Raw genomic sequence first — 24,857 nt, forward strand, 5'->3', positions numbered from 1 at the left:
AATCCCCGCGAAGTACTGCTTTTAAATTTTTATGAAGAAGAAAAGCTTTTTAAATTGAGGGAAAATATCCCAATAGCAATTTGTTAAGGATCTGTTTTTTTTGTGAAGCAGCCTTAACACAGCTTTTCCGCTGTTTTATAAACGAACGCCATATAAGGTCTTCCTTTTTCCTTGCTTCGCCAAGGAAAGAGCCTTTTTATTAAATCCAAGGGTTCTTCGCTTTTTTTTTTTGTTTGTTTATTACGATTGTTATAGTTCTGTTTGTATACGACATTGTCAGTTCAGCACTCAGGTTGTAATATGACCAAGCCGTGCAAGCTTACTGTTAAGAATGCAACGTATAGTTGTACATGAGAAAAGCAATCTTGCCTCAAATCAATGGCAACCTTTTGTAGGTCTATGAACTTAATTTAAACTTTAGATTTACATGGTACCTGCACTCATGAATATGTCTGTATGCGTCGGTCGCTCAAATCCCCGCGCTTCACACTGGCGAAGTACTGCTTTTAAATTTTTATTAAGAAGAAAAGAAAACCTTTTAAAATTGACGGAAAATATACCAATAACAGTTTGTTAAGGATCTGTTTTTTTGTGAAGCTGCGTTCACTTGAGTGATCACTTCGAGCTGACTTGCTGGCTAACTATAAGCGTTACCTGGTAGGTAACCACCCATACAATCAGATTGTGAATCAGACTACGAATGCCGTGAATGTAATTACCCCGATCTACATGCTGTCAAATAAACGAACCACACGCCGTGGCGCAATTTTAGGGGCTTCGCCTCTAGCGCTGACGTCCGAGGTTCGATTCCCGTATTGGAGTGAAGTGAGTGGGTGGTTACCTACCAGGTAACGCTTATGGTTGGCCAGCAAGTCAGGTAACATCAGCCACAGTGCCTTCAGTTGTGAGAAGCAGATCATAGAATGGATGAAAATAGTTTACTGTCAAATAATGCAGAGTACGCGACACATCTTTCCCCCTTATTCTTGGCTCATCAGGCGTACACACTCACTGCACTCGCTTACGGTAATCGAACGTTGGACGTCAGCACTAGAGGGGCTTCGCAGCGGTGAAGTATTGCTTTTAAATTTTAATTAAGAAGAAAAGAAAACCTTTTTAAATTAAGTCTTAAAAAGAGGTGTAAAGATATTGACAATAAGCTACGCAAACCCACCAAGACATGCAATCGTTTAAATCAAGGCGCAAGTCGAAAAACACCATCCCATAATATTAGTTAACGATTAACACATTTCTATATGTATTGTAATCATACAATACAACTGATAATATGTTGCGCTTATTTATCTGGTGTTCTGACATTTTTGCGCGTTTAACGGCTGAAATCTAACGTGGTTTGTGCCCTTCAGAATGAAAAGAGTTTGCATTTACCTTTTTAATAAAAGGCGAGCTTTTAAGCCTGAGAAATCACCCTGTAAATGCACACGTTTAATTGCACATGTGTTAATATGTATGCTTACACAGTATTAAAAGACACTCAACAAGTACACAGTATTAAAAGACAGTCAACAATTAACATCATTTACCTTCGTTCCCGCGTTTGACTTGTGCTGTAAATCTCTTCCTCGTTTTCAGTTCACGTGATTACATAGGAGGCATAATACGTGATGACGCGATACGTGACTCTGCCTCTTCCATTAGAGTATATGGACAAAAAACAGGTTCCAGTTATGACCATTACACGTAGAATTTCGAAATGAAACCTGCCTAACTTTTGTAAGTAAGCTGTAAGGAATGAGCCTGCCAAATTTCAGCCTTCTACCTACACGGGAAGTTGGAGAATTAGTGATGAGTGAGTCAGTCAAACAGGTTCCAGTTATGACCATTACGCGTAGAATTTCGAAATAAAACCTGCCTAACTTTTGTAAGTAAGCTGTAAGGAATGAGCTTGCCAAATTTCAGACTTCTACCTACACGGGAAGTTGGAGAATTAGTGATGAGTGAGTCAGTCAGTCAGTCAGTCAGTCAGCGAGTCAGTGAGGGCTTTGCCTTTTATTAGTATAGATGTATATATATATGTAGATGTGTAAATTTGTATATGTATATATATGTATATGTAGATATGTGTATATGTAGATATGTATATATATGTATATGTATATATATGTTTACATAACCTCTTTAACACACTACTTCTCCGCTGCGAAGCGCGGGTATTTTGCTAGTAGGTTAATAACTCTAAGATCAATGTCCTGGAATGCCGCAATTGGAGCACAGATTATTGTCCTACAGAACATATATGTACTTATCTAAAAAAGCCCATACTCACGGCATCCCATCACACTTTGACTAATCTAACTCTTTTGCAACAAAGAGTGAGATATCATTGTAAAATCCAGATCTGCTAAGTGGATAGAGACCTATCCAAGCAAACTTACTTTCCACATTTGAAGAAAAGATGTTTTGCTTATACTGTGTACACACACTTATTAAAACAAAGCATTGAAAGGTTCTTAAATTGTTTTTCCTAAAAAAAAATCTTTTTTTTTTTTTACTTTTGCATTGTTTGTTAGAAAAAGTAATATGATTTGCCTTGATTTCAGTCTTTATATTAGTTAAAGTTTAAATTTTAGTAAGATTGTGTAGAGGTTTAAAATCCACCACATATACCATATCATTATGATCAGTAGTGTACTTTATATCCAGCTAAACATTTTCCAATCTTAAACATTTATAGTAACAGGTCAAAGAGCAGTAAGATGTAAAACAGAAATCAACTGAATCGCAGGGCACACATGCATACAACCACACCGACTAAGGGTAAACTTCAAGGTATCAGTAAGTGTAACATGTATGCCTATTGAAAATGTGAGTACACCAGACCCCCTGATTTTCCCACACTAAGAATTATACTCGGGTCCACATAGAGCTGTAGGACTATGCTGCCCAATACAGTGAACAATCTTTGTGAATTTAAGTTGCATTTATGCTAATTAAATATCGTTTTTGAGCAATATTTAAAGGCAAAGATCTGTAAAATATTTGCTGTCCAGAAGTGATAGCTTTGAATATGTCGTTTTGGCATAATGGATTTAAGAAAATGTTTTACAATTTTTGAAAAAAAAAAAGCACAAATTTTTAAACCTGTCTTAATATTTTGACTGCCATGCAGAGTTATGAAATGTTTATCTCAGTTTTGTGCAGCCATTCATTCTAAACTGCTAGTTTACTGTAGGTTGATAATTCTTCCTTTACCATTTTCTACTTTCAATTAACAACACAGTTAGTGGATAAATAAAGCATAATCATAGACAAATACATTAAGTTATGAAGCCACTTAGTCCATTAGAGGGATACAGGGACCTGGCACCTCGCCCAGCAGCATTGGCAGCAAGGCAGGCTATACTTCAGTCTTTCAGGAGATTTACCTATTAAATCACTTGATTTTTGCAAGTGACTTTTAGAAATGAATAATTATCCATCTGCTTGAGAATACAGAAATAAACATAAGACATTTTAACAAATAGGGGTTTCTAAAAATATATTTAAGGCTTAATAAATGTAAACACATTCAAAGTTGTTTTCGCACATTGCTTATGCTAGGGTGTTGTCTCCTATTGTGTACAGCGCCTATTGTTTTGGCTTCCTTTTTAAGCCCTGCTCCATTCCTGTTCCACCCTGTGTACCATGTCTGTTATACAGTAGTAGGGTAAAGGATAAATCCAGGCCTGCTATAATATAAATATATAAAAAATTGCTTTAAGATGTATTATGCCACCTTATTTCAAAACTCTGTCAGAGTCTGAGAATTGTGCTAAAGGTGTGAAAATCTCTCATCATCAGTCAACCAACAATTCAAGCTCCAGTAAGTGTTATGCTCCTGATAGAAGGAGCTGTTTACCCGGTTATTTCCCAGGTCCTGTTTGAGGTCCCAACCATGATCAACCCTAATTGGTCGTTTCCCTTATAAATATAAACTAATTATGCACCTTTTAATTTGTCTTCATTTAAAAATTATAAATTAGTTAAGTAGAAAATTTTTTATTTCAAAGTTTTAGAAGGCTAATAGAAGACAAGGTCTCAAATACTGTGCCAGTAATCACCTTTTAACCATATAAAAGAAAGGCAGCAAAGATATTATTATCTAATCCATGTTTAGATACTACTTCTTATTCAAAAGAAAATATTTCTGCTATACATCAGTGCAACATTCATGTGAAGTTATGTTTACATTACCTATAAAGCACTACCTTGCATAGCGCGATTATTTTACATGAGAATTCACAGAAATATTCATCTATTTATCTTCCATGGGGGGTTTAGCTTGGGTTAGGCACTTTGTGCTGAGTATTTAGCTTTTTGTCCTTTGAACTTATAGTACAGTGCTATGGATTGAAGTCAGTTATCCTAGCACAACTTCAAGGATATTCATAACTCATTAACTACCCTTCTTTATGACATTTCTTGCAGGAAAGAGGCAGTGGATTTCTATGCTGAACATCAGTCAAAGTCTTTCTTCAAGTGAGTATTTTATGAGTTAATATTTGACCCTTTATAGTTTATTGATCAAGAGGTTGAAACTTCAAGGAGTGCCGAAAGTTGTACTTCACTTATCAGCATTTCTATGGCATTGGCTTGACTTTGCATTAGCAGGTCAAGTAGACACCAGGTAAAGATTTGCACCTGAATATACAGTACATTATAAAAAAAATGTAATTGTATTATTATTTTTTCCATAGTTTTTTTTAAAATACTTCACTTTTATGATGTAAATTTGTTAAGTGAATGTTGTTCTTATTTTAGAAAAGGTAATTTTTTATCCTTCTCTCAGCACAGAAATGAGAAAAGCATTGTAATGTTTTGTGGTGCTGTCGAGAAGAACTCTGGCCCACAAGACACTGAGTTGGATTAAGTGAGTTTGAGAATGTTGCATTCTCTCACGACAGGCTAAATTTCCTCAGAAGAAACTGTCCCAGAAATTTTTATTGGTATTGGGTCTATCTCTGTGGCTAAGGCTACTGTGATAATTTAAATGTTGTAATAAGAAAGGCTGCAGAGGTTAGGAGCATGCACTGATACAGTGCATTGCGACACTCACCACACGACAAGCCACCTGAAGATCCCAGATTAGAACCCGAGTGCAGCCATGCCACGGGTGACACCTCAGCACCACGCTAGCTCCAGGTTTGAATAGAATCCTAGAGGAAGCACTGAAATCCTTGGATATTGTTATAGTGTTGTGTGAAAAATAGGGGACAATGCCTTGGTTCTACCAGATTGGTTCGGTGGTCCCCATTTTTATCAAGGGTGTGTTACATTTACCTAGGGATTAAACTTCCTATGCTCCCTAGAAATGCCTATGCTGAGCAAATGGGAGAAACTTTGTCTGATCCAGAAGGAGCAATATGGATTCAGCCCTGGTCAAAGAACAGTGAAACAACAGTTTGTCCTGAGGGGTCATTGTATTTTTCTAGATTTTGTTCTGCATATAATGTGTGTACTTGGAGTACTTGGAAAAACTTGTAATCTCAGAGTATAACTGTTTTCCTATCTTGAGTGGAGCCAGTTGAGGTGAGGTAGGCCTAAAGTCTGTATTCTACTTGCTGTATCCTGTGTTGAGTTTTACCCTGCATGACCCACTGACAGACCCAGGAGATGATCGAGGGATTGGATCTCTCAACTAGCCTGAGGAAGACTGGGAGTTCCTCAGGAAGAGCTGGAGAAAATTGTTGGAAATAGGAAAGGAATATAAACTCAGTTCAGCATCTTGCCATTGCAGCTTTCACTGGAAAAAGTGGAGTGAAAATGAATGACAAACAGTTATGATGAAACCTGTAATAATGAGTGATTCTATGTGGGAATTGTTTTTAACTTCATATAAAAAACAAAGTCCCGACATAATTGTTTACTTATTCAAGTACCACTAAAGACATTTGAAAGCTGTTTATTTGTTAGCAGGTGTGACCACTTAGGGTTCTGGCATTTTATTTGTTTTCCTTCTTTTTTTGTTTTTGGCTATAGTATAACCCATGCAATGCCAGCTGTGCTGTTTGGAATTGCAAGGAATTGATTGGTCACCCAAGGTTTTCAGTGAGCCAAGCTATAAATCTTTTACTTTTACAGATTTTAATTTCAGTAAGACTGATTATGGCTCTGTATAAAATAATATTTGTCCTTTATTTATCTCCAGAGTGACATGTTGGGTAGGGCTGTTTTCAGTTTATGTCCCTAAATTATACTCTATATTGGATCTTGTATTCACAGTATATATATATATATTCTAGGGGGTCATTGGGAGAAATTATTTCTTTTCCTCACTGACCTTCTAGAAATGATAATTTCTTCCTGGTTTTATATTGACCTTTCTGCTTTCTTTGAAGGGGACTTGTCTATGAGTGGTTTCTGCAGGTTTGAGACAGTCAAAGGTTGTATATCCTTCAAGTATAGTATACCATGTGCTGTGCGAAATTCAAATCAGAAAACATTAGGGGAACAATGCCATCTTTTTCAATTCAGTTTTTTTTCCTTTTTTTATTAAAGCTTTTGTATAAAAGTAAATATTGAAAAATAGTTCAAAACTATACTTTCTTTATTGAGTGGGATGATAAATCTCAACTTCCTGTTAACTGCTGTTGATTTAAATGAAAAGTAAATTATTAAGTTATATACTGTTCATCACATTTCTGCTATAAATAATGATCATAGTAGAGTCCATTTATTACAAAAGCGAGTCTGGAAAATGATTGAATGCTAATGTACCAATGAAGCAGATTTCAGTTCAAATGCAATGCCTACATATTGGAATTTCATTTCTTAGAATGTGATCTGGTCGAGTTTTACTAATTTTAAATAACTGTTGCTGGAAAATATGAGCTTGGAAAACCATTGCTTGTTAGAGTAAAAACTAAAGTTAACATTTGAACCCATATTTCATAATTGTGTTGTGTTCCTTATGGTCATCTTTCATAAACTTTTTAACAAAGGTCAACATCAATAAATAAAAAACTTAAATATGTTTTAGGTATGAAAGTTGAGAATACTTCCCATATCACAAAAGTACACATATATCTTCTTAACTCACACAATCAGAAATCTTCCATGCTGCATAAGAACATACAATAATGAATCATTAAGTACCAAACTGTTAGATTTGGTGTGGCTTTTAAAGAAACTTTGAATGAGGTGAAAAAAACAAAATTATACAGGCAAGGAACTGTATTTGAACATTGAAATCTGGTCTGTTTTATTTTGTATCATCAACCAATGCTATAACTGGCTAACATGGAAACAGATCTTAGTCATCCGCTGTTGGACAAAGCAACAATTGGTCCATTACCTCTTTACTCTTCAGCTGAAGTGCTGCATTACAAAACTATAGTTAAATGCAGATAAGCAAGTTAAACTTTTCCTGTCACAAAAAACCTTTTTCAACAAGAGATTAAAGCACTCAAATTGCTAGATATTACAAAAAGCAAAAAAATACTGTTTAAATGTCTTTTATAAAATTAGTTCTCTAGGTAATAAAGACCAGATATGCTTTATTTGCATTGCGTTTTCTTTGCTGGTATATTTACTTTTTGTACCTTGCCCATCTCCATTTTAAATACCTACCTCAGGTAATGTATAGTTATGAATTGTTAGGATAGTTGTTTTTCAAGCATTTTTTAGATAAAAGTATAATATAATAAAATTATATAAAATATAATAAAATATAAAATATAATTAAAGTATGTAAGTATAATAAATGTGTTACAGATATAATTATAGTTCATGCAAATTAATAAAATAAAATAAAATAAAAACATACAGCATTTATTAACAACATACTAACAACATATACAGTCATATGAAAAAGTTTGGGAACCCCTCTTAATTCTTTGGATTTTTCTTTATCATTGGCTGAGCTCTCAAAGTAGCAACTTCTTTTTAATATAGGACATGCCTTATGGAAACAATAGTATTTCAGCAGTGACATTAAGTTTATTGGATTAACAGAAAATATGGAATATGCATCATAAGAAAATTAGACAGGTGCATAAATTTGGGTACCCCAACAGAGATACTACATCAATACTTAGTTGAGCCTCCTTTTGCAAATATAACAGCCTCTAGATGCCTCCTATAGCCTTTGATGAGTTTCTGGATTCTGGATGGAGGTATTTTTGACCGTTCTTCTGTACAAAATCTCTCCAGTTCAGTTAAATTTAATGGCTGTCGAGCATAGACAGCCTGCTCCAAATCATCCCATAGATTTTCAATGATATTCAAGTCAGGGGACTGTGACGGCCATTCCAGAACATTGTACGTCTCCCTCTGCATGAATGCCTTTGTAGATTTCGAACTGTGTTTTGGGTCATTGTCATGTTGGACTATCCATCCCCTGCGTAACTTCAACTTTGTGACTGATACTTGAACATTATCCTGAAGAATTTGTTGATATTGGGTTGAATTCATCTGACCCTCGACTTTAACAAGGGCCCCAGTCCCTGAACTAGCCACACAGCCCCACAGCATGATGGAACCTCCACCAAATTTGCAAGTAGGTAGCAGATGTTTTTCTTGGAATGCGGTGTTCTTCTTCCGCAATGCAAGGTGCTTTTTGTTGTGACCAAATAACTCAATTTTTGTCTCATCAGTCCAAAGCACTTTGTTCCAAAATTAAGCTGGCTTGTCTAAATGAGCATTTGCATACAACAAGCGACTCTGTTTGTGGCGTGAGTGCAGAAAGGGCTTCTTTCTCATCACCCTGCCATACAGATGTTCTTTGTGCAAATTCCACTGAATTGTAGAACAATGTACAGATACACCATCTGCAGCAAGATGTTCTTGCAGGTCTTTGGAGGTGATCTGTGGGTTGTCTGTAACCATTCTCACATTCCTGCTCATATGCCGCTCTTGTATTTTTCTTCGCCTGCCAGACCTGGGTTTAACAGCAACTGTGCATGTGGCCTTCCATTTCCTGATTACATTCCTTACAGTTGAAACTGACAGTTTAAACCTCTGAGATAGCTTTTTGTAGCCTTCCCTTAAACCATGATACTGAATAATCTTTGTTTTCAGATCTTTTGAGAGTTGCTTTGAGGATCCCAAGCTGTCACTCTTCAGAGGAGAGTCAAAGGGAAGCACAACTTACAATTGACCACCTTAAATACCTTTTCTTATGATTGAACACACCTGTCTATGAAGTTCAAGACTTAACAAGCTAATCCAACCAATTTCGTGTTGCACGTAGTCAGTATTGAGCAGTTACATGCATTCAAATCAGCAAAATTACAAGGGTACTCAAATTTTTGCACAGCCAGTTTTTCACATTTGATTTAATTTCATACAACTAAATACTGCTTCACTAAAAATCTTTGTTCGGAAAACACCCCAGTACTCAGATATTTCTAGGAAATGAAAGACATACCACTGTTATCTTTTTTGTTGAAAGTGGAGTAAATTATTATGCAGGCTGAGAGGGGTTCCCAAACTTTTTCATATGACTGTAGTATTAATTTATATGAACTATTGACATTATTGTCCTTAGGGCATATTACTCCAACTTCAGTCTTTTCAAACAGCCTAATATGCATACTCAATTACTGGCTTGTATTAAAATATGAGTAAGTGTAAACACACTGTATTATTGATATTCCTTTTTTTTTGCAGTAATCTCCTTCAGTTTATAACTTCTGGCCCAATCATTGCCATGGAGATCTTTGGAGATGAGGCTGTGGCAGCTTGGAGGAGACTCCTTGGGCCAACAGACTCAAGTGCTGCTCGAACTGAGGCACCAGACAGCGTGAGAGCAAAGTTTGGCACAGATGGAACCAAAAACGCTGCACATGGATCAGATTCAATTGCATCAGCAGCACGAGTAAGATAACAGAATAATTAACAAGCTGTTTGATTCTACTTACTGTCTTTAGACATTTGAAAATAATTTATATAATACATTTTGAAATTTTGTATGATTACTTGTTAGGTCTAGAGAAAAAAAAACATGCTTTAATGTTTAAAATGTTCACCATTTTTGTAATGTAAGAAATAATCTATTAAAATAAGTAAACAGAAAATAGCCCAACAGTACATGCAGTTATTAAACAGAGTGGTATATTTATTTTGGCACAATCTGTTTTATAACATTTTGCTGTAAAGGTGGGTAGGTAATAAACTACACTCTAGTAGCTGTCCATACAGGAAATATTTTTGTTAACATTTTCTTATTATTCTATTATTTGAAACTACAAGTAGCAAAAATTGAAGACATATTTTAAAATGCATCAATTCCTCATTTACAATATGTATATGATTTCACTATTTGAAACATTTTATTTTATGCTTCATTTACTAGACAGCATTTTAGATTTATTCTTATGTTAAACATGGACATTTGAATTTTGTAGCAATATTGATAAAAATGTAGATGGGGAAACACATATAAAAATTGGATAGTTTTAGTATTTAATCTAGAATATAGTTTGTCTACTTAAATGTAGTGATAAAGAGGAACTTTCATAGCAGCTTTCGCAGAACCTTGCAAAAATTTCACTCTTGGCCCTCAGTAATCTGAACAGCAGTAAGCATGTGTCCTTTACGTTTTATCTTTCATGGTTCTTCTTTTTCTTATTTTTCACTTGTCTTATTTATGTTCACCTTGTTCAGTCAATCATTGTGTTTACATATGCTTCAGTAACCCAGGTATTCACAGAAACCTGATTTTTAAAATGCCATATAAACCCCTATTCAAGCCGCCAGCTCCACTTCACACCACTTACTAGGGCTCTTGGGCTCCTTTCTCAAGAACTGCAGGCAGCCATGTACCCAGGCTAATAAATTTAAGTAGAGGATTGTTTCTTGTAAGTACTGCTCTTTAAATTCTTGATACTCTCTCTCTCTCTCTCTCACACACACACACAAGGCCATATCCTCTGCACAGCTTCTCAAGATGGCACCATTTCTTTTCCAGGTCCATGTAGCTCCATTGTCATTTTCATTACAAAAATACCATTACTCCAGTTCATGTTAATTAAATAACAAATAATAAACTAGTTCAAACCAGACTGTACTGTTCCACATCCAGTCTTTCTGGAAAGTTTTCTGATAATACATATTAATAACACAATGCAATATTTAGGTAGGATAATTATTTAGCAAGTTTATTAGGCTTAAAATGATCACAATTTAAGTAGAATTCCACTAGAGCTGAGGTCTGCTAAATGGAATTTTTCCCATCTTTTCTGCTCACATGTGTTGTCAAGGAAATTACATTGCAATAACACATTTGTTTTTTAATTAGAGACTAACTTACTAAATAAGCTGGATTTCTTGTTACAACTTATTAGTAGTCTCAACTACAAGAATTAACATTAATCAAGATTTACATACCATTGTACTTTTGAAAAAAAAACGCAGATCATATTAATGATTGTGGTTCATATAGTGATTGCTACTATTTCACATGGTCTTTACAATAATGTAAAGTAGTGAATTATTAGTAGTGTGTCCCTCTTCTGTTCAGCCTTGCCATCAACTGGTTGATGGGTAGCACTGGTAATGGAAAAGGGCTGCAATGGGTAGATGGCAACCAGTTGAAGTCGATGAAATTTGATAATGATGTCATTATGATTGAGACTAATGCACAGAGGGCACAAGACAAAATGAATCGTTTAGCAATCACCGGACAGAAACTAGGATTGCTTATCTCGACCAAAAAAACAAAATTGATGTATATAACACTTCAGCCTCCTCCCTATACATCATTGACAATCATATGGACAACGTTCAAAGGTTCACTTATCTTGGCAGCCTGCTTACCTGAGACAACACACTATAGCTGAGATCAAGATACATATTGGCAAGACATCCTGTGCAATGAGCAAATTGTGAAACATTTGGGATGACAAGCAGCTGTCCATAAACACCAAAATGAAACTATACATGTATATAATAGTGTTATCCCAATTCTTCTATATGGGGCTGAGACATGTTTCTTCTCTCACGAAGGCATAACGTGCTAAACTGGACAGCTTTGATTCATGTGGCCTACACCAAATCATGCACATATGATGACAAGAAATGACCAGTACAGATATGGTCCGGATAAGAGCTGCCTAGTTGCCCATCAGTACAAAGTACAGAAAAGACGCCTAGCTTGGTTTATCCTTCTAATATGTATGAACAACACCAGATTACCTAAATAAGCCATGTAGTGGGCCTTTCCCGGAAAACACCAATCGGGCAGACCAAGAACGACCTAGGCATGAATCAGACAGAAGCACAGTAACTGGCACTTGACAAATCTGCTTGGCATCATCATATTTCTGCCTTATGTTCCATGGGGCACAAAAAGTCATAAGAAGAAGAAAGCAGTGGAAAACCACAAGATTTCTTTATTGCGGTATTTATTGATTTTAAACTATTCAGTTTCATATCAAGATAGTTAAGGAAGTCAGATGTTCAGAGTTACAGATTAGCATATATTTGATCACCCATCTGGTGTTAAAATGAAAAGCTATCAGGATTTTTTTGTTATTTGCAAAATGAAATGTATAGCATAAGTTAGGATGAAGCCTGATGGTATTTGGATTTCACAGAATTGACTTTTTTATTTTTGAGTCTCTGCTTTTTCTTTTTACCACATAATGAAAAGTCAAGAGTTTAAGAATGAAGTTGAAACCATGTGAAGCTACATCTTTGTAATAATGTGGTCAACTTCTCAGCCGCTCTTTTATTTATATAAAAAAGTTACTCTGATGCTACTTGTGAGAGTACATTGTATGTTTGTAGAGTGCAGTGAGATTAGTTACACCTTGTGAAATAAATGCCAGTGATACTGCAAAAAGGTTTGGGGCAACCAGTCTGTATACTTGAAGTGTTGGCTGAAAAAAAAGGCAAAAGGTTTAAGCAATGGTCTTTACAGACTTTATTCCAAAATAGAACTGTCGAGACAGAAAAAACATGGCAGGGGAAATGACATCATCTGGGCAGGAACCGGACATGATGTCATTGGGTCCAGAACCGGAAGTGGCATCATCGGGCCCAGGCAGACTTTCTTGTGGTTGGTCTACAGAGGAAAAAGAGAAAGGATTATTGCATTCTGCCACCCTCTTGTCTGACATGGAATTATCCTTTTTTGTGCCCTTTAGCTGTCGTGTGCATACCTCCTCTGATCAAGTGCATAATCAGATCTTCTTTTAAAAACATATAGCTAATGTTTGAGTGTCAGAATTAGACTATACATCAAGAACTATTTAGCTAGAATTTAATGAGCAGAAGAGATAGTGAGGTGAGGACACTTTGAATAATTGAAATTCTTAAACTTGCAGAACATTTGCTAAATATGTGTAATATTAGTAGAAGTCTGCAATACTGAAAGCACCCATATATTTTCTTCAGGTGAACAATAGATTTTAAATTAAACAAGGGTGTCACATTTGTTCATGCCAACATCAGTTAAATGTTTGTAGAGTATAATATTTACTTTGTCTAAAACAGCATTTCCCAGCCTTTGTGGTTTGCGACTGTCTTCTGAGCAGAGGAAGTGGGGTGGTCCCCAACGGTGAATCGAGCGCAATCTAAAGGAGGTTGGTTCCCAGGCAATCATCAGCGCATCACAGAGCTAGATGAGTCAAGTGCGATAATCAATGCATTTCTTTCTTGGTGAATTGAGCACGATCACCAGAGTTCGTCCGGGATCGATCATGATCTGTATTGTCATTGGAGCAATGGGAGGCGTTTTGTCTGGGGTTGGCCCTAATCCATCTGTAATGCCGCCACGTGCCACAGGTTGGGAGAGATGCTGGTCTAAAATATAAGTATTTATTTAAGGTGTTGTATATCTCCATAAGCATTACCTAGCATCAGTCTGCATTATTAATTACTATAGCAAATATGAATAATACTCTTGTACTGTCAAAAACTGAAAACCTGAAATCACTGTAGCTAAGGCATAAAAGCCAGTCAAGTATAAATATTTTTCAAGCCATTTTTGCCCGCTGCTCTACGCTGGTGAAGAACAAATAACCAGCTACAGAATTATTCCTTTGTTGCTTAGCTAGCCCTGTTGTGCTGAGTGCTACTTAATTGTTTCTGTGTTTGCATTACTGTTCCACATATGACCATGCATGAGTGTAGACTCTGCTTTAGTTATGTAAGTTTAAAACATGTTGTTTGCTTTTACTATACTGAACTACATACAGTATATTCACTTAATTTTATTGTTAAAGTAAAGATTTATTAATATCTTTTGTATGCTATGAAAAAGCACAACAAAAATTTCTTTACATGGCACTAGGACTGCAAAGTGCACAATTTTACCATTTTATCACATAAAGTTGTTCTTTAAATTAGAGGGTAGTATTACTGTCTGCGCATTTTAAATCTAACATTTCAAAAATAACTTGAAAAAAAGTATGTGTTAATTTCTCAGAGTAGCCCTAGAAAATCAGCTAAAATTTGATTACATGAATTCACTGATCAATCTCAAAACCAATTTTACCCCCAATCATGAATAAGACCTTGAGTTACTTAAACTGCTAACAGTTTACCCTCAGGGAACAAACCACACTTTTTCAAAAGAGGACCAAAACCTCAGGTTATCAGGAGATAGTTGCTTAGTGTTTCCGCCCACCAACAGTTTATTATTTTATGGGTTCTGTCATAAAAGAATAAAAGACAAGGTAATATAGTCAATTTTCAAAATTAAAATATGAAACAGAGATTTGTAAGCTAGTGAACAATAATATAACAAGACTGAAAAAAGCCATATATTATTGTTCCAAGATCATCATTATTTGTCCCCAGCATTTATATTTTGGGGACTCCAAAAAGTATATCCTTTTCTGGACATTAAGACAGCATTATTTCAGAATGCCAAAAATTCATTCATTTTTTTTCGATGAAAGATGTACTATCTTTGGTTGGTTTTGTTCTTGATCAAAGCTGTTCTAGTTTTTAACATGTAATTTTTTTGTAACTTGTTTGCCAGTCTATACATGTCATACCTTGTTATGGCATAGGTAATATAGACAAGCATCATCATTGCATAGCTTTTGAGCTTTGTGTTACTTTCTTCTGAATCAGTTTGCAACTCCAACACTCATTGAAGAGACTGATTTTCTAAATTCTTAGAAGTGCATATTCCACTTAACAACCGAGAACTTATTTAGTGTTTTCTTGTTTGTGACGTGCGTCTAAGTGTCCTTCTGAGAGCGTACTAGTATACATAAATTGTCTAAAGGACTGTTTTAATCTTTATTTCACACTCTGAAAATAGAAAGTCTGCAGCTGCATAAAATCAACCATTTTCCAAATCTTGGGACTAGATTTAGAATTAATACAAACTGTGTGCATTAAACATATATTTTTGGGAAACTTCCTTTTTTGTCTGCTTTTTAAAGTCTTTTTATGAAGCAGATTGTTAGATTTACGAAAAAAAGACAACATACGCCCCCAGTCTTCCTTTTCTGCAGTGCTGAATTAATTCTTCCATCTGGTACTCAAGAACATAATTGTATAGCTGTCAGCATAACGGTTGGTACACTTTGGATAGTGTTTATAATGTGTTTTAGGGTTAATTGTTTTTTTGTTTTTATAACATAACAGACTGAATTTCACTGTTTGAAACAATTTCTGTTGTTCAGCTTGTAAGTGTAGTTCTAAGCTTTGCATAATATTTGTAAGAATATTCTGCATAATGCATTAAAATAAAGTACATTTTTCATGTTAAAGGAGCCTAAATAGTCTTACACTACAAGCCAAATAACCTCTGGTACTTTTGTTTAAATATAGTAATTCTGAGCACCAATTTCTGTTGTAAGAAAGGCGCTATATTGTGCCCGACACGACACAGATTCACACAGTGGCACGTATAAAAATAAATAAACTTTTATTTTCTTCAGCTGGAGGGCATGTCTTCCCTCCATCACAGGTCCATTCCCTCAGATAAGCCCTGTAGGGCTCAGCGGCATGTCCCATGAGGGCTGGTCTTCTCCATGACGGGGAGACGGCGTCCTCAGTACCACGGCGTCGCCCTGTGGAAATAAAAGCAAGTGGTCTGGGGGTGTTGCCCTGACGTCCCCACCATTCGGACGTCCTCTCGTCCGTTGCACTGAGGGCACCTGATGTTTCCGCCCCTTCGCAGTGCAGCCCTCCACCGCCTTTACGCAGACGGGCTTGCGCTGCGCACTGTTAGGAGGATCCCGTTTCTTGCTCCGGGTTCTGCTCTTGCTCTGGGGTGCACTGACGGTCTGGGTCCCCTTATGGGAAGAAGGGAAACCCCTTACCATCTGCACCCTTTAGACGCCCACGAGACTGACGCCGGCAGTCAAGGCAAGGCTGTTTGGCAGCCGATGACTATCAGCTGCCTCCCTGCACTCTCCTCTGCCGTGCTGTCAGTCATTGCGGCTGCGTCACCTTGTAGGAGGCGGGGCTGCCTGGCAAACAGAACTGATCACTGCTGCCGTTGCGCTCCGCCCTCCCCTTTCTTCTATGGCACAGCACTCACTCACCTATACCGCGATATCCTGCAGGCTAGAGGATCTCGTGCCGCGTCACTTTAGTCACTCGGTGATGGCTCTTAACGGTGCACCGAGCTTCTTCTCCAGTTCTTCCTTCATCTCCTGTAGGACCTGAAAAACTTGAGCAAGGGACTGCAGGGGTAGGCCTCTACCTCCCGTGCAGCCTGAAAGAAGTCAGTTTCTTCGGCTGGTGGCAGATTCGGACTCACCTCGTCCTCTCCCGACGACCGTGAGCCATCGAGGCTCTGCAGGTTCCCTGTAGGCCTCTTCGGGTTCAGGGTGGAGGTTCGTTGTCTCCGCCTGTGAGTTTTTATCGGCGGGGAGTCGACACACCTCCTCCACCCCCTTACCTGACACGGTGAGGTCTTCCTGGCTTTCCAACACCAACCAACCCCCCCACCCCTCCCCCCTTGACATAACGTCATCGGGGTGAGACTCCAGGCGCTCGTCCTCCAGCCGTTGTCTCTCAGCAAGCAGTGGGCCCAGGTCAAAATCAGGCATGCTCTCACGTTCGCTCGCCTTGTTGTCGTCTCACAGGTCGACGTGCTTAGGCCAACAGCGCAGATCCGATGGCTTGCCATCTAGGAGGTAGGCATACAAAAAAGTGGAATATCCCCAGGGCCAATCACCCCCAGGTCCAACACCTACTTCCTGACGGATCCTGCCTCCCGGAGTTGCTGTATTCCGGGTGGCTTCAAGTTACAGCCCGCCGACCTGGGCTTCCTTGCTCACAGCTTGTGATTTGGCAGCCGGTGCTTTAGGACCCTTTCTGGATCTCTTCTTCCCCATGGATGGTGCAGTGTTTCTCTGGAGTGTCGCATCTCCTGACGTGGGTGCACGCTTCCTGCGCTCCTGCACCGTGCGCATGCCTCGCGCTACTGAGCCGGGTTCTTACAGAAATTTTTTCCACAGGTCCCGGCCCAACAGGGACCAGAATCCTGTCGGCTATGCCACTGTAAGAAAAGCGCTATATTGCGCCTAACCCAACACAGATTCACATGGAGGCACATATAAAAATAAATAAACTTTTATTTTTCTTCAGCTGGAGGGCACGTCTTCCCCATAATCCCTCCAGCCACAACACAGTCCCAATCACAGTACACTAAGCACCACTACAAAACACTCTCTTCTTTGAACACCACTCCCCACCAAGCTTTGTCCTCCTCCTCCTGACTCTGGCCGCTGAGTGGTGGTCGCTGGCTCCCTATATTCGGTACCCGGAAGTGCTCCAGGTGCTTGATTGCCGACATCCGGCTGCACTTCTGGGTGTGGCGAAGCCAACGCCCAAAAGGGGCCAGCAGCTCCTGCTGCAGCACCCCCCTGGTGGCGCCTGTGCAACCCAACAGGGCTGCACAGAACTCCAACCCCTATGAAGCCCTGGGGGAATCCAAGGCACCGCTGCAACCCAGGAAGGCTGCCATCAAGCGTCCAGGGGTAAATACTGGGTTTCCCACCCTTGTCCCACTGGTATATATGGTGCAGGGGCGTCCTGGCCAGGCATGGACCCCGGCCATCCGTCACACTGTTTTAATACCTTCATGGCCACAATTTACCCATCTTCTAATGGCTACTTCTAGCATGATAACTCACCATGTTACAAAGGAAAAGTCTTTTTAAACTTCTTTCATGAACATGACAGTGAGTTCAGTGGCCTTCTTAGTCACCAGATCTTAGTCCAATACCACCAAGAATTGGGGCTGTTTTGAGCAAAAGAAGGCCCTATCCAGTATTAGTATAGTTTTCCTAATATTTTGCTCAGTGAGTATAATTACTGGTACAGTGGTTAGCATTGCCCACTTGCAGCTCTAGTGCACTGTTTCAATCCTGGCTACATTCACTGTTGATGTGACATTTACTTTTTTCCCCCATGTCCCCATTGACTTTTGTTTTGGTTACTTGGTGTTTCCTATTCGCCAAAAAAAAAAAAAAATGTTGTTAGATTAGCTTTTGACATTTAATTGGCTTGCTGTGAGTGAATGGCTTGGTACTCCATCTAGAGATAATTTATGCCTATGTCATTTACTGTGAATTTGAAATTAATTATTTCATTCTTTGCAAACACCTTCATACTGTTCACCTCACAGTCTTTAACATACACAATTTGAAAATTAAGTGAGCTATTGCATCATAATCAAGTTAATTTCTTTGATTCATTAGAAAAGAAACCACAAAATCATGGTTTATCCAAGTATAGCAGCTGGAGATGAGACAAACAGTGATAGCAACTCATTTGAAAAAGGGTGATGCAGAGTTTAAGAACAGCAAGCATCACTATTCAAAAGTACATATCATCTTTCACTGTAGTGACCACAAACCACAAATTATGAAAGTAAAGTTAAGTAGAACTGAGCTAAAGACTGAGAATTTATATTTTCAATAATCTGAATGGGTATTTTTCACCGCAGTGGTAAAGTGCACCAATGTGCATTTGCCAAAACACATATTTAAAGTTATGTACTAAAAAAATGAAAACGTTTTGTACTACATAAATGAAAAGAAGCTTGGAAACCTAATGATCACACATGATGATGGCAAATACAGCGGGTATGTTGTATAACATTATTAACATTTAATTGCATTTTACAAGAGTCTGGATTGAATCCCATTCTTGTCACTGCTTTTCTATGGGCTCTCATCTGTTTCTCCCTCATCCCACTGTTATGTGTTTTTGTTAGTTGGTAGTGCTAACCTGGCACCGTAGGAGTGAGTGTTGGTAATGGTGCGAGTGTGCCCTGTTATGGATTGGCACCTCCTCCTGAGTTTTTGCCTTTTGCTCAGTGCTGTCCTGGTAATCTTACTTGAATTAGCTTGAATGGTAAATAGATGAATTATTTCATATTGTATCATATGAAGCGATATTAAGTATAAGATTATCCATCCATCCATCCATCCATACCTGCTTTGTACACAACAGAGAAGAGGAGGCTGTTCTAACTGCATTGGGTGTGAGGTAGGACCCAACCCTACATGGAACCTTTGCAGGGCATACTTTGCCATGCATGCATACTTTTACTTTTACTGGATCAAATTGCCAATTAATCAACTATAGAAAATGTGCGTGGAAACTTTAGTGTCTGTATGAAACTGATGCAGACCAAGCAAGAACATGTGAACTCTACACAAAAAATTAGCCACCTTAGATCTTCAAGCCAGGCCCTTGCTATTGTTTTGTAAACAACAGTGCTAACCCTCATGCCACAGTACCACATAGACCAAAAGTACAATAAAAAGAAATACTATATTTCTGGAATGCTTCAATTTTAAAAATACCTGATATGAATTACTCTGCAGTTTTTTTTCTTATTTTTTTTTTTTTTGTTTATTTTAGGAACTGGAGTTTTTCTTCCCATCCACTGTTGCCCATGGACCAATTAATACCGCAACATACCATCACTGCACATGTTGTATTATTAAGCCACATGCTGTTGCAGAAGGTTTGTGTAAATATTCAATTTTGTAAAATATGTTGTGTTAAGATTGTAGTGTACCTTGAAATTCTGTACTTATCTTACTCTCTTAGGTTTAATTACTGCTGAAAATAATTTTGATCTACTAGACAAATTCTTACTAATGAGGCTGGTTTTCAAATAGTGGTTGCATAAGACACAGTTTTGATACATTTCACTTTTAATTATTTGCTGTTCATGAAAAGAACATGATATATTCTTTTTGGTTTTTTATATGTTTTAAATGTATATTATGAACTGAAAATGGTGTTGTTATTGCTCTTGCAGTCAACAAACCATTAAGCTACATTTCATGAGTTTTCTGCATTGGTTTCCTGTCGGAACTGTTAATTAAACAATCATTTAGTGATCGGCATAGTTGCATAACTCATTCTACATTTGGATCATTCTGCACAGGTGGAAAGAGCAGAGACCCATAAAATTATTAAATGCCAATTTACTGACAACAAACCAATGGACACATCCCTTCTGTAGTAAAAAAAAAAAAAAAATCACCAAAATGTATGCTTAAATAAATAAAGATATTTGTAAATGAAAAGACAATTTCAGCTGTGCATCTACCCATCTTCTATTAAATGAATATTTCAGAAATGATTTAAACAACTATCTGTTGTTACTATTGAATTTATAGACTAAAAATAATCATTACAATATTTTACATTGTATGTTTTGTGTAAGGACAGCCGAATGTGTTAAGATTTCAGAGTCCTTCTGCCACATGTGTTTTATCTTTATCTGAAGAAACGATTGCTTGGATACTTTTGAAGATGTGTTTTAATACTTTTGTCTCTGACAATCTAGTCTATTTAATAATGCTTATTTCCAGACTCGTGTATTTATCTTGTAATACCAACATAGTTTTCCCACTGAGCATTACATTTCAAACAATTTTCCAATGTTGACAACCTCAACGCCTATATGAAGAAGCTTTCAAAATGTCTCCGATTTTTGAAAAAGGTGTGGTCTGCATGCCATTAAAAAGTAGGAAATCCTAGACTTTTGCTCAAAAGCTACAGATCTGTTTCTTCAGCATGAACTAAAGGAAGATCTTTCATCCTTTTTAATTCACCATAGGGTTTCTCTGCTTCTTGTAAAATAAGCACAATGGTTTTTTGTTACCTTCCAGCATCCTCCCAATTGTGTCTTAGTTTAATGTTTCCCCTGCTTCTCTCCATCTGTTTTGTCCTTTCATCCTATTTCTCTCTACAAATTCTTTGACCTGCACTGCACTCTTATTCCAGACTTTAGTACTCTTGGCATTCTTTACATACCTATGTTTTAAAATCCTCTTGTTCAGATGTTACTCTGTTCATCACACACACACACAATCAGTCTCTTCAGTCTGTATTTTATTGTGCTGCCAACAACAGATAAGCCAATCTAAACTGAACACAAATAATTCTGACTGACAGGTGAAAGTGGATAACATTTTAGACTGACATTACTTTTTTGCTAAGCATGGAGCATACTGGCATTAGGGAGTGTCATTTATATAAACAGCCTAGCTATTTTTGAATTTTGAGCCAACCTGAGTGAATTCCTGCCACCTGCTTGTGTTATTGAGGGCGGTTTTATGGCTGATGGTTTGCTCTTAGGTTTCTCCCCTAGCATATACCAGGTGATGGTATAACAGGTTTGGTTCATTTCACACTGATACTCCTTTCTTTAGCTGTTCTGTTATGTGCTTCCTTTAAATCTGGAGACAATCTGGAACAAGGCATTCATTCATTTAATTAAAGAAATATCCCTTGTCAATCACTCAGGTAGGGGATGCTGGCGCACTCATGTTGCTGCTGCTCCTCCCTGTTAACAATACTTTCCATTAAAATTTGCGTTATTCTGTATCTATCTGTTTTAATATTCTATTCAGGAAACATCTCTCTCCAATGTTACTTATACCTGCTGTTTCTTTACAGTATGAGATCCTGTGAAGCACCTTGAGCATGGAAAAGATGCTATATAAATAAAATTTTTATTATTATTCCTGCAAACTGCTCATAGCAGGTAGCCACTGGCAGTTTCATGCACAACTGATGCTAACAGCCTTGGAAATACTCTAATGCGATACTCTAAGTCTAAAATAGGTTATGACCTTCTTGTGAAATGAACATAATTTTAAAACATGTTAAATGGGCAATAATGTAATTACACCCATTAGCCGAACAGCATTTCTCTCAGATACATGGTTAAGAATGATTGAAAGACTCATACTCTACCCTATCACTTACTGTTCATATATAGAAAGTGTAATTTAATCCATTATTTGCTTAATGCAATGAAAAAAATGAAACACATGGCATCAAGTCTGAAAATGGACAATTTAAAGGGAAAGAATTAGTAAGTCAAGGAAGCTAACCTTGCACATTAATGTCGAGGCCACATATTGTCTCTTGGTTTATAGGAATTTGCCATAAACCACACAGGCACATCTTTTACTAAGAGCAGTCAGTGGTAAGCAGACACTTGTAAGTGGTAGCATTCCGCTAAAACTATAGGAGTAATGAATGTCAAAATTAAGTATAGAGATGTGCATAGTTGGTATGAAGCCATGTTTTTGATTGTTGAACATGCTCATTCTTTAAATAGGACCATTATGAGCTGATCAATTCTATCTTTCCATTCTGACACCAAAATACCAGTACCTTAAACATTGTGTGCCTTTTTGCCAGTGTGGTTCTCCTAATAACTAAGGTTAAAGAAAAGAGAAAAGTTAAAAATCAGAAGTTCGGGAGTGGTTTCCCCTAGATTTTCTCATATACTCAAATATGGGGATGGATATTTGAGGAGTAAACCGCAAGACAATGATTATATTTTTATATTATGTACATTAAAGAACCATCAGCAACAAATCAAATCAAATTAATAATATATTGAACAATTATTATAAAAGTGAAGTTGAAGAAATTGGACTCTGCAGCTGCACGAATAAAAGGTAAAGTACCACTTCCGGTTAACAAAAATAGCCCAAAAGTTGACAGCAATGTACATTTTGTACCTAAAACTTGTTTGCAAAATTTGGTTGACCTAAGTAAAAGCGTACTCAAGTTATCGTGTTTACATACACACACACACACACACACACACACACAGACATAATTTCAAAAATGGTATATTTCAGGACTCAGGGAAGTCTAAAATGTCGAGATTCATCAAAATCTTGAAATAGAATTTTTGGAGGATTCCAATACTGTCCAAATACTTCATATACGAGAAAGTCAGGGAGGTGTAAAACATTGAGATCCATCAAAATCTCTACATTGAATCTTTGGACGATTACAATACTTTCACGATACCTTGTGTACGAAAAAGTAAAAGTGCACTAGCTACAGGAATCTCTGGTGTATTGCTAACATTTGTGGTGTGCCATCTGTGAGAATGTAGGAGCAATTTGTTTCATGCATATTTACAGTGCATCCGGAAAGTATTCACAGCGCATTACTTTTTCCACATTTTGTTATGTTACAGCCTTATTCCAAAATTGATTAAATTCATTTTTTTCCTCAGAATTCCATACACAACACCGTATAATGACAATGTGAAAAAAGTTTACTTGAGATTTTTGCAAATTTATTAAAAATAAAAAAATTGAGGAAAGCACATGTACATAAGTATTCACAGCCTTTGCCATGAAGCTCAAAATTGAGCTCAAATGCATCCTGTTTTCCCTGATCATCCTTGAGATGTTTCTGCAGCTTAATTGGAGTCCACCTGTGGTAAATTCAGTTGATTGGACATGATTTGGAAAGGCACACACCTGTCTATATAAGGTCCCACAGTTGAAGTTCATGTCAGAGCACAAACCAAGCATGAAGTCAAAGGAATTGTCTGTAGACCTCCAAGACAGGATTGTCTCGAGGCACAAATTGGGGAAGGTTACAGAAAATTTCTGCTGCTTTGAAGGTCCCAATGAGCACCAGTGGCCTCCATCATCCGTAAGTGGAAGAAGTTCGAACCACCAGGACTCTTCCAAGAGCTGGCCGGCCATCTAAACTGAGCGATCGGGAGAGAAGGGCCTTAGTCAGGGAGGTGACCAAGAACCCAATGGTCACTCTGTCAGAGCTCCAGAGGTCCTCTGTGGAGAGAGGAGAACCTTCCAGAAGGACAAACCATCTATGCAGTAATCCACCAATCAGGCCTGTATGGTAGAGTGGCCAGACGGAAGCCACTTCTTAGTAAAAGGCACGTGCAGCCTGCCTGGAGTTTGCCAAAAGGCACCTGAAGGACTCTCAGACCATGAGAAACAAATTCTCTGGTCTGATGAGACAAAGATTGAACTCTTTGGTGTGAATGCCAGGCATCGCATTTGGGGGAAAACCTGGCACCATCCCTACAGTGAAGCATGGTGGGTGGCAGCATCATGCTGTGGGGATGTTTTTCAGCCGGCAGGAACTGGGAGACTAGTCAGGATAAAGGGAAAGATGACTGCAGCAATGTACAGAGACATCCGGGATGAAAACCTGCTCCAGAGCGCTGTTGACCTCAGACTGGGGCGACGGTTCATCTTTCAGCAGGACAAACGACCCTAAGCACACAGCCAAGATATCAAAGGAGTGGCTTCAGGACAACTCTGTGAATGTCCTTGAGTGGCCCAGCCAGAGCCCAGACTTGAATCCGATTGAACATCTCTGGAAGAGATCTTAAAATGGCTGTGCACCGACGCTTCCCATCCAACCTGATGGAGCTTGAGAGGTGCTGCAAAGAGGAATGGCGAAACTGGCCAAGGATAGGTGTGCCAAGCTTGTGGCATCATATTCAAAAAGACTTGAGGCTGTAATTGCTGCCAAAGGAGCATCGACAAAGTATTGAGCAAAGACTGTGAATACTTATGTACATGTGCTTTCTCAATTTTTTTATTTTTAATAAATTTGCAAAAACCTCAATTAAACTTTTTTCATGTTGTCATTATGGGGTGTTGCGTGCAGAATTCTGA

At 37.8% G+C, this 24,857-nt stretch overlaps 1 protein-coding gene across 2 annotated transcripts in view; it reads left to right on the forward strand.

Moving 5' to 3' along the window:
* The window catches only part of nme7 (NME/NM23 family member 7), a 238,836-nt gene that overhangs the window by 58,824 nt on the left and 155,155 nt on the right, over positions 1–24,857 (forward strand). For both annotated transcript variants that reach the window (XM_051926129.1, XM_051926130.1), the window contains exons 5-7: positions 4,429–4,479; positions 9,610–9,817; positions 19,789–19,894. In XM_051926129.1, the coding sequence (XP_051782089.1) occupies positions 4,429–4,479; positions 9,610–9,817; positions 19,789–19,894 (365 nt within the window). The remainder of the gene's footprint in view (positions 1–4,428; positions 4,480–9,609; positions 9,818–19,788; positions 19,895–24,857) is intronic.

This window comes from Erpetoichthys calabaricus, chromosome 4 (assembly GCF_900747795.2).
Source record: "Erpetoichthys calabaricus chromosome 4, fErpCal1.3, whole genome shotgun sequence".
Lineage (NCBI taxonomy): Eukaryota > Metazoa > Chordata > Cladistia > Polypteriformes > Polypteridae > Erpetoichthys > Erpetoichthys calabaricus.